Source organism: Pyxicephalus adspersus, chromosome 5 (assembly GCF_032062135.1).
Source record: "Pyxicephalus adspersus chromosome 5, UCB_Pads_2.0, whole genome shotgun sequence".
Lineage (NCBI taxonomy): Eukaryota > Metazoa > Chordata > Amphibia > Anura > Pyxicephalidae > Pyxicephalus > Pyxicephalus adspersus.
This window is the reverse complement of record NC_092862.1, coordinates 136051561-136069267: the sequence shown is the minus strand read 5'-3', so window position 1 is coordinate 136069267 and position 17707 is coordinate 136051561. Positions and strand designations below refer to the sequence as shown.

At 37.9% G+C, this 17707-nt stretch overlaps 1 protein-coding gene across 6 annotated transcripts in view; it reads right to left on the bottom strand.

The window, feature by feature from the left end:
- The window catches only part of CDK14 (cyclin dependent kinase 14), a 272155-nt gene that overhangs the window by 133354 nt on the left and 121094 nt on the right, over window positions 1–17707 (bottom strand). For all 6 annotated transcript variants that reach the window (XM_072412822.1, XM_072412821.1, XM_072412827.1 and 3 more), the window contains one exon: window positions 10665–10727. In XM_072412822.1, the coding sequence (XP_072268923.1) occupies window positions 10665–10727 (63 nt within the window). The remainder of the gene's footprint in view (window positions 1–10664; window positions 10728–17707) is intronic.

Genomic DNA, 17707 nt, shown 5'->3' with positions numbered 1-17707 from the left:
TCAAATTGTGAAAGAGGTCATCAAACATTGATTGGCCGCCACGTGACCTGAGCCCCATTGAGAATCTTTGGGATGAGATGGAGACGACTTTACACAATGGGCCTGATTTACTAAGGCTCTCCAAGACTGGGGAGGGTACACTTTCATCAGGGAAGCTGGGTAATCTAGCAAACCTGGAATGGATCTGGTCCAGGATTCAAAACATTTGCTAGCAAATAGCAAATTACTTTGAAGAAATTGAAGGACAATGAGAATTATTCTCACTCTTTTTTCAACATTGTGCTTCCTTATCCCCCCTGCAGCTGCAGCACAGAACATTTTCATAATGCCTATAAGGCTGACACACTATCAGATGTGAAAAGCTAAAAACATGAACAGGAAATATTCAGCTGTTCATTTAGTTCCCTTTGAATTGTAGTAAGTGTTTGTTTCACAAGCCAAATAAATTGCTGGAAGAGGAAAACTCCTTAACAAATATGCCCACGTCTGCTCACAAAAAACTAATGGATATAAGGGAGCACAGGAAAAAATCTTCAACTTCCAGTAATTCACAGTCCAGACCACAAAGACAAAGGGATCTTTATTTAGAATATTATGAGCCTTGGTAATTATTTTGGCACATATAGTGCCAGATCCTGATACAATTACCCTAAATATTTTGTGATCGACTGCTAAAAGTGAGTACTGCATAAAACAGAAAGAAATGTTCCGAATGTTCCACGTGTTTATGATAGACATGCTTAACATTTTGCAGACATCTGATCATTGCACCTATATGAACTTGTAGGAAATCCCATTCTAAAATCTTGCACATATATGGAGTTTTCCATATATATTATTTCCATACCAATCTCCAATCTTCTGGGAAAACTTCTTACAAAATATGGAGTGTGTTTGTGGGAATTTTCGCCTTTTCAGCCAAAAAACATTTGTGAGGTCAGGTAGTGTTGTTGAATGAGAAGACCTAGCTCATTACGAACATTCCAATTCATCCCAAAGGGGTTCAATAGGGCTGAGGTCAGGGCTCTAAGCAAGCCACTGAATTCCTCCACACCAACCTCATCAACCTATAAGTCCTTATGGAGCTGCGTTTTTGTACAGGGGAACAGTCATATTGGAAAAAAGGGATATAAAGTTGGAAGAGCACAATTGTCTAAATTGTGTATATTGTTGCATTAACAGAACAAAAACTAAACAGAACTAAACTAGATCATATAGGTACTGTAGGTGTGATGGTCACATGGTCAGATGTCTACACACTATTGCCCAAGCTATTTGTAAATCTATAATGCTTTAGCATGCCTTAAACTTTAGGTTTATAAACAAATAAATGCTATGTCCATCAGGATGCAGATTTATAAAATACAATTTTAAATAGCCTAGAATTTCATTTAAAGAAGAACTAAACCTATTCAATACTCAGCAGTCCTCCTTCCATCACAGATGCGGACATCTTCACCTTTCTTTATTTTGTTATACCTTTCTTTCTGTATTCTGATCTTTGACTATCTTGATTGGCTGGGCTGGAATGATGTAACTCTTGAACAGGTGAGTAGGAGTTGATTTAGTCCTAGCACTGACTGAATGAACACATCTCGTTCCCTTAAACTTTGACAGCTGGGCAGCATTCAGGCAGGTAAGAATAGTTATTGCAGAAGAAACATCGCCCGTCCCTTTCTGCAATAAACAGCTCCCCAATCACAAAGTAGGACTTCAGTTTCAGTTTAAAGTGTTGATAGAGTCTTAAAGCGTACCTCAGAATTTTCACTTTACATAAAAGGGTAAGTGCAACACCCTATTTTTTTTAAACATGAATAGGAGTGCAAAGTCTTCTGGGACACCTACATCTCGCATCCCAGGAGGCTCTTGGCCGCTCCTTCCGTGCATGCCTGCCCCATCAAAAAGGAAAAAATTGCGGAACTGTGCGCAATGAGATTGGCAAGATTTTTTTCCCAATCTACGCCACCTGATCCCACATCTACAAGGAAGAAGAACCCAGAAAAAGAGAAGATGGTTGCTCTCTGTGCCGGCCAAAAAGGCGGATACCGGGACGACGCTGGAACCGATGGAAGAAACCTCCTAACAGATCGACTGCTCTGCGGGATTGAAGGTAAGTGTGTTTTTATTGTTTTGGGTAGTTTTTGGTTTACTTCTTCTTTAATAAATGGAGGTATATTTAACTATGTATATATATATTTATTTAGCTGCCCCACTCTTCTAATGACCTAAAAATGATTTCCTCACTCAACCTCCTCTAATCCACGCCTTTAGGACTTCTCCAGAACTGCCCCCACTCTCTGGAACTCAATTCCTTGTCCCATCAGGCTTGTTCCTTTCTTCCAGGTATTTAAAAGAGCCCTTAAAACCCATCTTTTCAAGGTTGTTCGCCCATTTTCACCTGTTTCTTAACCTATCACTACTTAATCACCTTTCCATATACCCCCTCCTATTGTGCAATATTCTAGCCATCGCTCTATTGGGTAGGAACCGCTCTTCTTTTAAGAGATAGGACTCATTACCTTATCTTCGACAGGTCTTTTAAAGATCTTGCAGGTGCAGCTACTGGAAGCTCAATTTCTACTGACTAGGGACTCCTCCAGAATTCCATGCCCTGTGCGACCTTTCCCTACATGCACGTTTTAGGCAAGTCGTTGGCAGCCAAAGCAGCAGCACTGTTTTGCTCAATAATCCACATATGCAGATGGAGACTAACATACGAAGGCGAGGACAGGCAAACTTCTGTAGCTTAGCATGCATAAACTGACAACGCTGGTTGGGATTTTGGTGCAACAGAGGTACCATGTTGTCAGCTCAGATAGGGAGTTAAAAGCTAACTGAATTTCTGGAAGTAATTTAAGTAATTAAAATACATTTTTACGGGACATTTTCAATGTTATTTTACCCCAAATTACATTTTAATACAAAACAAAACCTCTCAATACATCAGTGTTAGATGCCATGACCTTGAAACGTACCTACAACTTCACCAGGTTTGGTCCCCTATGCTGCTGACCTACATTACAGCTGTTCCATGGTTTGCCTTGTTTGTAGTTGCCCCCCTTTAATCTGAATTCAGCATCGGTTTAGAACAAAGATCCAGTAATAAGCAGATAAGAAGGCAACACAAAACCCGGCTTCCCGTTAGGTTTACTTTTAAAGAGCTGTCTCTCAGGGACATGTGAGGATAAAGCCAGGCACCTTTGATTTAGGAGCTCGGCACACTTGTCACTTTCCTGAGCTAAAGCCCCATAAACATCCCAGCGGAACAGGCGCTGCAGCTTGTTAGGAGTTATTTAAACACCATTTATTTTCAAAGACTTAAATGCGCTGGAAAATGCAGCAGCTCGCTCGCCAGTAATTTTATCCCCGCTGTTTATTTTCTTGCTGGTTACCTAAGATACTTTCAAATCAGTCTTTTATTCTGTCTAATTCACATTAACCCTGCAAGAGGAGGAAAAGTCTTCTCCGTGTTTGCAGCCTGCTTGGCACTTTCTGAGGACTACAGAACAGATGGAGAAAGGGGAAGGTGATCTGTAGACATAACATACTTTGGGTGATTTGCTAAAGGACTGTAGGTTGTTCACTTACCTTGCAAAGGACAATTCACTTAGCTTAGTGGAGATAATTCACTTTGAAGAATTCCCAATGACATACAAGGAAATATAAAAAAACAGGATTTTTGCTTGCACATGATTGAATGGTTGAAAGGTCAGCAGACTTGTATCCCATTTTTTTAAGCTGAAAGTATTATCCTTTGCTAGGTGACAATTAACTTTGCTATGTTTATATTTCTCAACCCTTTTCTGCCTTAAGCTGATGATTGATAACTGACCGATTGGGAATGATCACTGTTCACTCCTATTGAGAGCACAGCGGGATCCTCATACTCATTCTCCTTCCTCCCCTCTCCATAGAACAGAAGGGCACTGGGTGTACGGAGCTCATTCATGCATCTGTCAATGTAAGCGATCACAAAAGATCAATTACAACTACAATTCTCTGATGTCCATTGGATGTTTGTATGAGGCATTATACTGCCAATAGTGCTCCTTCATGGATACAATACAATAAGGTTGGTTTACTTAAGGAATATAAATGGACCATTTACCAAAGTGAATTATCAGCTTGCTTGCAAGGGATAATTTACTTAGTTTAGTGAATGTGATAAAAATTCACTTTCCAAAGAATATCCAATCTTACACAAGGAAAAATAAAGAAGAAGAAAGAAATGGATTTTTGTTTGCACATGATTGGAAGGCTAAATCAGTTCAGAAGCTTCACTTCTTTTCTAAACTAAATCAATATTCTCTGCAAAAGATAATTCACTTTGCTATGTGAACAGCCTGCATACCTTTCGTAAATCAATTCCATTGTATATATTTGTTATGTATGAGAACTTGTCATCTGCATCCTCTAATTAATATAGTAAGTGCAGTGTAATATGTTGCTATAATAATAATAATAATAATAATAATAACAACGAGCCTTATAAATCCATTTGGTGTCAGATGTATAGAAATTATTCACAACTTTATATTGTCTAACTACAAAGATAATAGCTTTTCATGATCACAATGCTTCAGTGTGTGACAGTTATGTAAAGAAAAATGCAAATGACATTTATTAAAATAGTAAAATGAGTAATAATGTACAACTAGAGGACTGCACAATATAAAGTACTATCAATAAAATAAAAAAATAAAAAAATATTGTGATCCTAATAAAACAAAAATGGTAATATACACTTTAGATTAGGAAAATTCTCCTAATCATCATGACTGTACAGCAGCTGGTCTATAGCTGCAAGACAAAGCCCAGAATTCCAACACATAATCACATGTTTGTACTGCGCTACTTCTCTGGAGGTCAACAAAGTCTAAGGCACATTGGAAGCAATAATCTCCTGCAGATCCTGATCTATATTGTTTTCTCAGAATAATTACCACCTGGGAGAAAAAAAGGATCCAATACTATGATTTTATTGAATTTATGGCGTATAGCATTGGGTAACTCATTTATACTAACCGGTTATATGAAGAGATCCTCAGGACCAAATGTGTTGATTTACCTTACAATATGGAATGTATATATATATTGATTTTCTGTTCACATTGTGTATGCTGTATATATAGTCCAGCAAGCAAGTGGTGAGCATATAGTCAATGTATTTTATAGTTTTCAAGTACTATACAGATTGGATGGGCCTTTTTTTACATTTCTGCTCCATTACAGAATATGTACAATTTCAACAAATGTCAATTCAAGGTCCCATGACATCATACATATTTCCTGGACTATAGTTAATTTCAGAACTGCTGTTGACTGCAAAAGTCTGTCCAAAGATCAACCGCACCCCCAATTCAACTGAATTGGAGTGACAGGGAACCACTTCTTGCAGACTGTTGAGGTGCAGTTCAAGTGGATTGCTCCCGAGGCTGCTGAACGCAAAATGTTGCTTTTTGCCACCTTTGAGCGGCCAGCCGCTGCCATTGTCCTTAATGCAACCACTTGAACTCACAGCAGTTGGAAAGCAATTGTGATTGGTTTAATCCATCAACTTTTTGAAAACATTGAACTGCAAGAAACTACAATCGCAACCATACTAACCGCATGACACAGAGTTTGAGTGTGGTTGTGGTTAAATTGCAGCTAACACAACAACCGCAAGCTGAAACTGCACAGTACTGAAGAGGGGCAGCTGGGAGCAACTTTTAACTCCAACTCTAAAAGGGGTTGAAAATGAGCCGAGTTGCTGGTGCAACAATACTACCATATTAAGCCATTTGTTGCCCTGTAAGCTGCAGTATATGGCAAACTAAATAACTAATAATATTAACTTATATTATTAACTTATGCCTAAAGAGAAATGTAGACCATAAACTTTACACAACTATATAACCCTTAATAAGGGATCTGTAAAGAGTTTTAAATACCCATAGCAGATTTAAAAGGGTTGATTTATATGCTTTTACATTTTCATGATCAACATGTGCCTTTTTCCTGAATCAACAAGGTATATATTTAGAATTACAATAAAATAAGCTGGATTTGATGGATAGTGTGCACAGGTCTTTGCATTTTAGCATCGTGCCCATTTTAATTAATGTATTATTTCCCCCATGCATTTTTCTGTATTTTTTTTTCCAATCATGCCATATCATTTCCCATGGAGCATTTGTCAAACACATAAGTGGGACATCTGTTTAATGTCATCACAATTTTTACCAGCACATAGAAGGTGCAAATTGATCCAGAGAAATCATTAGATACTTGTCTGTACTGTTACAATAAATCAAAGCATCTTGGGAAGCCTAAAATACAATTCATTCTAAAACTACAATGTGCGTTTTTTTTTAACAACCAATGGTACTACATACATTTCAGTGTAGTGGTCATAGGTAACTGCAAATTGCAATATTTTATATTATCCTTTTAATTAAGCTTCATGATTTTGCATCTTTGATGCAGTCCTTGGGCAGGAGCCTAGAAATTCAATTTCACCCACCAGCTGATGCTATTCACCCGAATATGATCATACGGCGTGTTAAGTTTTTGGTTAAAGCACATACATGAGACGGTGTAAAATGGCAGCATGCAAAATGAACAAATGTCAAGTGTGATAATTAATTTGCTATGGCATCTGTGATGGGCGCCCCTAATTCAGTGTAATATTACTTAAAATTCTGCACACCTGCCTACTCTTTGAACTGTGAACAGCAAATATTACCTTCTCTGTGCCCAGTCAACTCCGGCATCTCCTGCTTTGCGTATCCATTCCCCTTATTAACATATACATCAGAGTCATGCCAATACATTTTAATAGGCAAAATGATGTAGACTAAAATGCTGAAATATTGGATACTGAAGGGCCAAAATAGCTTGATTCACATAAAAAAGGAGGAAATAAATAGAGGAAAAAGTATTAGGAAAATGGAGGTTTGACATTGCTGGAAGATTGGGAAAAGCAGTAGATACTTCTGGTAAATGAAAAAAAGAATGCTCTAATAGAGTACAATATTGGGAGTACAGTGTTGACCCAAGTCACACAGGATGAAAGATTTGGGGTACTTATTTCAGAGGATTCAATGGGAAAACCAAAATGAGAAAAGTGGGGGTAGTCACTAGAGGGACCAACGGAAAAATGCAAGGAGGTCCTGATCCCTATGTAGATACATTTGTGGTGTGTATCACTAGAGGGGTCATCAGAAGGTAGTCCTAGTTCCGCTCTATATACAGAATGGTGGGTGCATTAATAGAGGGATTAATAGTTGGAGAAGGAAGGCCCAAATGTAAGGTGTATCACCAGAGGGATAACCAGCAGGAGGTCCCCGTTCCTCAATGCAGATAAAATTGTGGGGTGTATCACTAGAGATCACTATCAGGAAGTGGGAGGTTCTACCCCTTTATAGAAATAATTGTAGAGTGCATCACTAGAGAGGTCACCAGTAAAAGGATTGATGTCCTTATACCCCCATATAGATAGAAGTGTGGGGTGTATCACTAGAGATCACAAACAGGAAGTGGGAGGTTCTAATTCCCCTTTATATAAATAATTGTAGAGTGCATCACTAGAGAGGTCACCGGTAAAAGGAATTATGTCCTTACACCCCCATATAGATAGAAATGTGAGGTGTATCACCAGAGGGATCACCAGCAGAAGGTCTCTATTCCTCTATATAGATAGGATCGTTGGGTGTATCATTGAAGGGATCACCAGCAGGAGGTCCCCATTCCACTATGTAGACAGAATTGTGGGGTGCATTACTATAGGGATCACAACCACGAGAAAAGAGGTCCTTATTTACTTCTATAGATAGAATTGTAGGGGGTATCACTAGAAGAATCACCATCAAGAAGTGGAAGGTTCTGATTCCCTTTTATATAAAGAATTGTAGAGCGAATCTCTAGAAAATCACCAGTAAAAGAAAAGAGATCCTGACTTTCAGATATAGATAAAATTGTTGGGGGTATCATTGGAGGGATGACTAGAAGGAATTCCCCAATTCCTCTATGTTGATAGAATTGTGAGGTGCATGACTATAGGGATCACCAACAAGAGGAAGGAGATCTTGATTTACCCATATAAATAGAATTGTGGGGTGTATCACCAGGGATCACCAGCAGGAAGTGGAAGGTTCTGATTCCCCTTTAAATAAATAACTGTTGAGTGCATCACTAGAGAGGTCAGCAGTAGAAGGTCCCGATTCCCCTATATGGATAGAATTGTGGGGTGAAATATTAGAGAGATGATCAATAGGAGAAGAGACGTCCTGATTTCCTTAGATTCTTAGTTGGACCTTATATTAAATACCATGTGTAGTACTGGAAACCTAAATTTTATTAGATAATAATAAATAAGAACTAGTCCAGAGATCGGTAACATAAATGATAAAAAGTCTAAGTAATAACACATATAGGGATAGCCTGCATGTACTTTATACTTTATGTACAGGGTGCAAATAAGGTTTAGGACGGTGGTAGTTTTAACATGAAGATTAGATCAAGAACACGGGGACAAGAAGTGAAGTAAGTAAATGTTACTACGAAGTTAGACTGTGCCAATGAAGGTTGTTAGTACAATGTGTATTTGACTGCATATGTGTGACTTCAATGAAAATGTAAATTGAATGAGGTCCCTGTGTGATAAAACTGCACTTGGATATTTCAGTGAGTGATCTAAGACCCTTTTCCTTTTAAGTAGCAATTGTTATGATAATATTAATTACCAAATTGCTATAATCTTTTTCTAGAATGAAGTAGGTGTGGTACTCAGGAGGCAAAGAGTCAACCCTTGAAGATTTATTTCCACCAATTCAACCCACTTTTATTTTAACATAAAATACACATGCATAAAAAATTGCTTTTATTACTGAACCTAAACACCTAATAAAAAAAGAACTGTGAATTTCCTACAGAAAACATATTATACAATGGACCAAATTTATAGAGTGTGGTTTATTCTGGAACAATGACCTTGTGCAAGCTGTGAATGACAGTGCCAAACAGCCAGACAAGAAGAAGCAATTGAAATAAGTAAGTTGCTGGCATATTATTTAATTTGAATAGATGGGCAGAGAAGAGAGCTGCGGGCAGGATTGTCTTGTGTCTGACAGTGAGAATTGAGACAGACAGCTTTATTATGGGGCACGCGCTATTTGCCCATTCAGTCTCCAGTAGAGATGAAGTGGGGGCCACATAATTAATATCGGCTCCCGCAGATCCTGGACATGTGCCAGCATTGTCTCTTCTGTGCTAATGTACAAGCACTTCAGCCCCCTTTATCATGGGCTTCCTCCGGAGGAAACACTGTACAAATCTGCTAATCCCAATCATAACCCTACAAAGGAGGAAACGGCAAAGCTATACACAGAGTAGTTGTAAACATTAGACAGGAGAATGGACAAATTTGGTTCAAATGTTTATCAAGGAAATCTGTAAATTATTACTTATATCCAAACTATCATGTGAAAGATGTCTATTGACCTCACCTTAAAAATAAAAATAGTCTTTAAAACTGGAATGTTTGACCTTTCCAAAAATTGACAAATTGAGAACAAAGCCCTCGGTTTAGTACTGTTGAATCTAGGTATTGAGCATTTCCCACCTCACTTCCGAAATATTTTATGCTATATACTCCACACTGCTAAAGTACTATATATATATATATATATATATATATATAATATAAATCTTTGGAAGATCAATGACTCCCCAGATATGTATGAAGTCATATCTAAAAACCATATTTAGCTTTCCTATGAGGAAATGATTGCCTATACTGCAAGTATTGCTCAAAACTTCGATAATGAATTGAAAAATTTGGGGGAATTGGGATTCCTCTTCCCAAAAATAAACTACTGTATTAACTTCTACTTACAATAACAGATATTTGTGTTTCATCATATAAAAGGTTCTTATTTTTGGAAAACTGTGTATTAGCTGTGTGTATTAGCTTCATTTTGGATCATTTGTTCCATGTTTCAGTTGCATAAATTTCCAAGTTTCCGTATTTCTCAACCAGGGTTCAGTGCAATCCTAGGATTCCTCCAGAGGTTTCTTCAGCAATGAGCAATCTGTGCCTCCCACCACTTAAAGATCACTTTACGTCAGACCAATGATCTTTTTGGCTGTCCGTAAGGGTGAAATTCTTCCCAATGACAAGCCATGCTAATGTACTGTCCAAAAATGGGGAGAGGAATTTTGGCACCTCCACAATTAGGGTGGGAGGTCATGCCTTTGTCTACCTGGGCATATTCAGGGCTGGACTGTCCAACAAGAGTCCCTGAAAAATCATTTGGCGGGACCCAGACATATGTCCCCAAATGTGGGCTTTTTTTGCCCTCTGATGGGCTCCTGCTGCCTTACAAAAAATCCACTGTCAAAAATAGCTATGCACATTGCTAGGCCCCCCTTCTCACTTTCTCTGCTGGGCCCCAAGGTCCCCAGATTAACACCCAGCCCTCTTCTTTATATGGGAGCCCACTACTTGGCCATGGCTTCTGGATATTTGAGCAAAGTGATCCTGAGGCAGCATTTTTCCTTGGAAAGTAATATTTCAGCTTTTTCTGTCTCTTTATTAATCCCAGTAAGCTTCAATTTAAATTCATTTTATATTCATATCACCAGTGTATAAATCTGAATTCCTAGCTCAATGGACTTCTTACCTTCACATTATCAGGATGCAGCCCTCCTGGGTGTTTATCCATGTACTGACATAAATCTGTGTGCTGAAATACAAGTAAAAAAAACAGAAGAAATTATTTAAATGCTCGGACTTTGTGTACATAAAATAGAACATTTCATCAAGCTTAGGAAATGACCATCATGTGCATTTTTAGAAAGCATAACCAGGTTTTGTGAATGGGCAGTATATAACCAGACCCAGGAATTTGCAATCTTTATCTCCTATCTTGACCTGTTTTAGAGTGCTGACCTACCTTTTAGGAATTACCTATTAATTATTTACTTGTATTCTGTACCAGTCAAAACAGAAGTGTCAGGGTGTCATCTCCTGCCTGAGCTCAATGCTTTTGACTGTCAGTCAAAAACAATAAAAGGTGTCAATTAGCTCTACTCCACCAGGAATGGAATGCTAGTAATCAACCCAGAACTTAGGCCAGGGACAGGCTAGACATTTCCACATGGGCATGAAGGGAATAAAAATTTACTTACCAGCACACACACTTTCGGCTTTATTATAACAAGATAGAATTTTTTCGGATAGAATGGTATAAGGGCTAGAACCATATTTAGGTATTTCATTCCTGTCTGTATCCCCTGCTGGGAAGATTTATTGTCCTAATTTCTCCAGATGATCAATGTTTTGAAAAATTTAAACAAAGAAGTAAAATTCAAAGTTTTGAGTTGTTATCAGACCAGGTATAAAGGGTGGCAGCAGTCTAAGTAGGGTTTTCCTCTACTTCACTGAGATGCAACACAGAATAATCAATGTCCAGATGATCAATTTATTCATTCCAGGTAATCATTGTGATAAAGACTTAAACAATAAAGAAAAATAAAGAAAAAGAATGGAGTAGTCACCAGACCAGATAAAAAGGTGACAGCTGTCTAAGTAGGGATTTCCCCCACCTTGGTGAGATGTCCTCATACGTCCTGTTGTGTTTGGAGGGCAAGAAGTAAAATTAACATTCAGATTGCTTAAGAACTGTGTATCATTCACAGCTTGCATGCATATATTTCATTCTCAGTTGGATCTCAGTGAATGATTTGACAATCCCATAACAATGCAAACCCTCCACCTATATAGGATATATATGTGACTCCACAGCTTCAATGCCACAGCAAAATATTTCCAACAATGAAATTACTTTATATCACTTTTTACATGAATCTGAAAAATGATTTCATTTGCTTATACAGTCTCAGACTCAAGAATAATTGAAATTCAAGCTCGGGGGAAAAATGTGAAAATGGGATGAAACACGAAGGTCTGGCCCATCAGGGAATTGGACTCATGACTAAGGCTTTTGGTGAGGGGACAATTTCCTCCTCGGCACGCGGGATGAAAGCAGTGTAATCTGGAGCTGAGAATGAAGCGCTTTCACCACTTCACAAAGTAAAATTAAAAGAAGAAAAATCTGCAACATTCCAATGATGACTGCGTGACACTGAGCAGTGGTGAACGGATGCAAAGATAAGAAGGAAATTTGATATAAAAAAAACTGAAGGTTTATGTGAAAATTACATTTTCGTAGATGAAAATGACTGCAAAATGTTGTTAAAACATATTAGAGATGGGATTCCTGAGGTGAACCTGAGGTCCATGAATGGTTCACTAAATGTAATATCATATGTACTGTATATATAGTGGCTGGTATACAAAGCAGTTGACCTGACATTCACTGAAACATTCCCAAATGGAGAATCCACCGGGTCAGTGTGTTTGTATGGCAGTAATTGATTCTTCACTAGGAAATGTTACCGTGAATGTCAGATTCATGGCTTTATAAATAGACCCCAAAGTGTACATTTCTAAACATAAACGGACAGTATATATTCAAAAGTATGTAGACACTTGACTGAAATCAAGTGGACAAAGGCCAGGCATATAAAGACATGGTTTAACCTTCTTGGTGTAAAGGAACATGAGTGATCTGCAAACAGCCATGTCTAAAACCCTACTGAACAACTTGGATCAGTGTCTTTCAACCAGGGTTTGGTGGAGACCTAGAGTTCCTTCATAGGTTGCTAATGGTTCCTTGAGCAATGAGCGGTTTGTGACTCCCAGGTTAGTATAACTGAAACCTGTTATCTATTCACTATCTATTGGGGTAATATTCTTCCCACTGGTCAGCAATGTAAGAAGCCCACTGACGGCCAAACTAATGTACCGTGAGCTGTCGATATAGTAATTTTATTAGAGGTTTCCTGAAGACCTAAAAGATTTTTCAAGGGGTCCCTAATGTTAAAAAAGTCTACAAACACTGTTAAAAAAGTACAGAAAATTGGAATGCTGATGACGAGCTAGGTCTACTCATCCAACATTAGTTTCTGACCTTACAAATTCTCTTTAGGCTCACTGGGAAATATATAATTCTCAAGACTCATTCCAAAATCTCATGGAAAGCTATCCTGGATGAGTGGAGGCTGGTAAAACCTCCATAGGGCAGGGGTGTCAACTCCAAAATAATGCCCATGAGATGTCCAACAAGCTCAGGCGTGATGGTCAAGAACCTCATATAGTCAATGTCAAGAACCTCATAAAGAGTGATATCACAGATGTACCAAACCCCAAGAATCACATTTTAGATATTCATCCAAGAGGCCAAAATAAATGTTAAACATGGTTTACGAAGAATAAAAATGGCTGTTTATAAGAAAACCTTGGCTATTATGTGGCCTTTGGAGTCATGACTTGGACACCTCAGGTGTTTAGGATTTGTAGCACCCATTGCAGAACCACAGAGGATTCCAGAGGTGATAGAAGGACGGAGTAAGTCTCTTCCTTTCCGAAGTGAAGAATTTATCAGCACATTTTTATTATTTATGGGTTTGCTGAGAGAATGAATTTGGATATTCGGGCCTAGGATATATCTGTGCAGGAACCAAATGTTTTTAGTACTGTATCTTTGAAAATGAAGAATGTGTCAATCTATATTAGATTCTGGTAAAATTTGGAATTCGTTCTCAAAAAATAAAAAGCATCTTTGCACCAAAAGTCCTGTAATAAATATTTTAACGAAAGAGATGACAAAATAATAAATCGGCTGTTGGAATAAACAGAACCATGTGTTATGTTTTTTTCGCCTTCCTCTGGGTCAACTTTGCATATTTGTTTCTAATTGGAATAATCAGCTTTTCTATTATGTTTATTCATTTCCCTAGTGGTTGAACTAGATGGACTTGTATCCTTTTTCAACCTGACTAGTAATATAAATAAATTTTCTTTAAAAAAAAAAATGAGCAAAGCCAGTCATTTATATATTTGGCCGATAACATGACAGACTTGACCTGGTTATGTAAATCCTGTTTATCAAAGGCATCTTTTTTTGAAAAATGAAGGCAAGCTTTTCATTTAAAAATGTCATTATAACAGGATTTGTCCCCTTCCCCACAGTAGCCCCAGGCAAGGATTGTATCAAAATCAAACTGGAAGCCTTTTGGCAGAACACGGTTCACATTAAAAAATATTATAATTAAGCAGCCGAGGTGATGCAAAAAAAAAGTTCCACAATTTAAACAGACTGGAACTGACAAGGCAAAATAATTTATTGGGTTCAAATAAAGTGCACTCTCTTTTGTTTGTTTTGCGGGAAAAAATATTTTTGCTAGAAACCCAAACGTTACACAGCTTTTTTTATATGATGAACAACGTTATTAAGCCAACATACACTACGTTCCAAAGGGAAAATGCTTATACGGCATCAGAGGAACATAAAATTAGAGAGGTTGTTTCACCTTATTCCGATCTTAAATTAGCCGTTGTTTTCATGGTTCAGCATCAGCTGTTTTTGCAATAGTTAGATGGTCATTACATCCCATAGAAACAAGAGGTAATGATCTTTGCTTTAAAAAAAAAAGTACAACATCTTAAAATCAGCGGAATACAGACAAGAGATGATGATGAGCCTATCAAGGGGTCGAGAACAAGTTTATCCAATATACATATTAAGAGTTGTTGAAGTTCAAAAAGAACCAGCAAGAACATTATACAACGAAGATCAAAATTTCTAGGTTCTGCCTCACTCTTTCTGAACCCAACGGGGTCCATTTTTAAGGGTTTGACTCACAATTTACATTTTACATATGTAAAAAGAAAAATGTGTGAATGAGTAAAAATGTATGACAGAACAAAATCTGTCTTTGGAGCTTACAGAATGATGCCTTTAGTTCGCCTTGGGAAGAATCAGTCATTTCTGGTTCTGACTCTTTCTTTCTGAAACTAAGGGGGCTATTTTACATGTTTCACCCTAAACTGACATTTTTTAACATTTTTTAAGGATTATATTAGAAAATGTATACATGAGCATAGTCATCAGAAAATGTATAAAAAAAAAAACTAAATCTAACTTTGAGTCTACACAATGATGCCTGAAGTTCCCCTTGAAGACAACCCAGAATTTTCGGTTCTGATTCTTTCTTTCTGAACGTTTTAACCAAGATTCTCCCAAAATTTTCAAATTTTCACATAGGATTTAATTAGAACATGTATGAATAGGTACATTTTATGAAAAAACAAAATCTAACTTTGGGCCTAGAGATTTCCCCATCTTCCAGTTGCCCCTAAAAGTACCAGTAATTTCTGCTTTTCACTCTTCCTTTTTGAGTCTATGTTTTAACCCAAAATTTACATTGTTCACATTGGATTTAAATAGTAAATTAGAGAGAATAAATGAGTAATTGTATGAGGGAACAAAATCTATCTTTGGGTCTACAGAATGATGCATCCAGTAGCCCAAACTGGGCATTTCTGGTTCTCTCTTAACTATTTATAGTTTATTTATTTTCATCCAAGATTCTGCCAAAATTTACAGATTGAATTCAATGTGACAAATGTGGAAATTTTAGATAAAAATTAGGTGAAAACTGCACAAGCTCACATACTAAAGTTCCACTCTTTCCTTCTTCACAAGCAGAACCTTTTAAAGGTGAAGAGTTAAGGATAAAAGGGAACATACCAAAGCAAAAAAGTCCTGAAAAGGTGATTCTCTGATTTGATTGAAAAGCTTTAGTTTTAGTTATCTCCTTGGGCGTTTACAACATGCATGAATGTCTTTTGTGAATGGCTTAGCACAGAATGGCATAGGTGTAGACATGACACCATTGCTGATGGCTAGCACACATTAAACGGTAAAGTTCGTAGGGGGTTTAGCAAGTTTTCCCCAACCCTGGCTACCTCCAGGGGCTACCTCTAAGTGATGCTCTTCTTGGGGAAAGTACTTACCCATGCGGAAAACAGGGTTAGGAAGTGCTTGCTGCTAGGGCCAGTTAGTAACAGCCTTCTAGCTGCTCTGTGTGAATTCAGGCTACAACACATTTGGGTTGAATCTGGTGACCCCAAACCCGACCTCTAAGTATGCTTCCCAACAAATATCATTTTTTCTGGCATGTGCCAAGACTTTTTTTAAAGTTTTACTGAATCATTAAGAAGACTGGGCTCTCTGGATGAGGAGCAGCACCAAGCATTTATCGTTTAAGAATCCAGAGAAAAACCTGGTCAACTAGGGCAAGCTACAGAAGCTACACATCCTTAATAGAGGACATATATTGCTAAATGTCAATCAACTCTGCGGCATTGCATGGGGTTAGTTTGAAGTAGTTGTTCAGTTATGTCAAAGTTAACCTAGGTTCAGACCTTCCTCAGGATACCCAATCATGAGCAGCTCAGCGTTTGGCGCCTCACCAACCACTTGGTCACTCACACTACAGTGTTGGTTCTGCTTGGGGGCATCTGTAGATTTGACAGTGGGCAGAACTGTACCCCCCACTCATTGTCTATTGGGGCTGCTGCAGGTTCTCTTGGATAGGAGAGGTTGAGACTGCGGTTTAGCCTGCAGCAGAACACTTCGTTTCACCACAGGTGTGAAATGGTCGTTAATTTTATGGCATTCTCCCTTGCCACACTAGGATTCTAGATTCAAATCTCAGTCAAGACACTATTTCCATGTATGTTCTGTTTGTGTGGATTTCCTTAAGACATTTCGGTTTTTGGTTTTCTTGCCCTTGGTTATGACTATGGTAGAGACTTTTGATTGAAATCTCCTCTGAGGGACAGTTAGTGCAATGACTATAGAATTGTACAATCCCTAGTTAAAAGTTGGTGCTATATAAATACAAGATACAGTGGTACCTTGGTATAAGTCCTTAATCCGTTCCAGATCCTTGGACTTATACCAAACAGGACTTACACCAAACAAATTTTTCCCATAAGAAATAAAAGGAAAATGATTAATCTGTTCCCATGAAAAAAAATCTTATTGTTATTGGCATATTATACATTGACGGGGCTGTATACAATAATTTAAACACTGCTTAATACTAAAATACATGAAAACAAAAGCATTTAGATGAAATAAATGAAAATTTAACCTCCGTTTACTTTGCTGAGAAGAGTTGAGTGCCTACTAGGATGGTGCTGAGAAGGGAGGAGAAGGAGGAGATGTGTTTGTAATTCACAGAGAGTTATAGCCCGGGTTGTTAACTGAATGGTAGTAACTGGCCTACAGACACTCGTGGGCGGTCGTGGCTTTGTCTGGAGAGAGGTAAATAAGGGTAGCACGCGGTGTTGTGACTTATTTTGATCCATACAAGTTCTAACACAAAGGTTGTATACCAAGCAAATTTTTTTGTGTCCAAACAGGACTTATACCAAGTTGAACTTATTCCAAAGCGGACTTATACCGAGGTACCACTGTAATAATAATAATAATAATAATAATAATAATAAATACTCAATGGCCTACCAAATATCTTGCAAAATCTCTAGGCCGAGAAGTGTTAATATCCTCCTGGCTCTAACTTGAAACATTGGGGAATCACCAAAATGGATGAATAGAATTACAACTATTTCATGATATTAAACCATTCACTTGTATATTTCAGCTTTGTCTGGAGCTACATGGCTAGGGTCCAGCATCAGCGTTTTTGACATGAAGAAGCCACAGGAAACAGTACATTTGCTTGTTCCAGAAAAACATGTGTGCCACATCACGACATAACATGTGCTGTAAAATTCACAACCCTAATA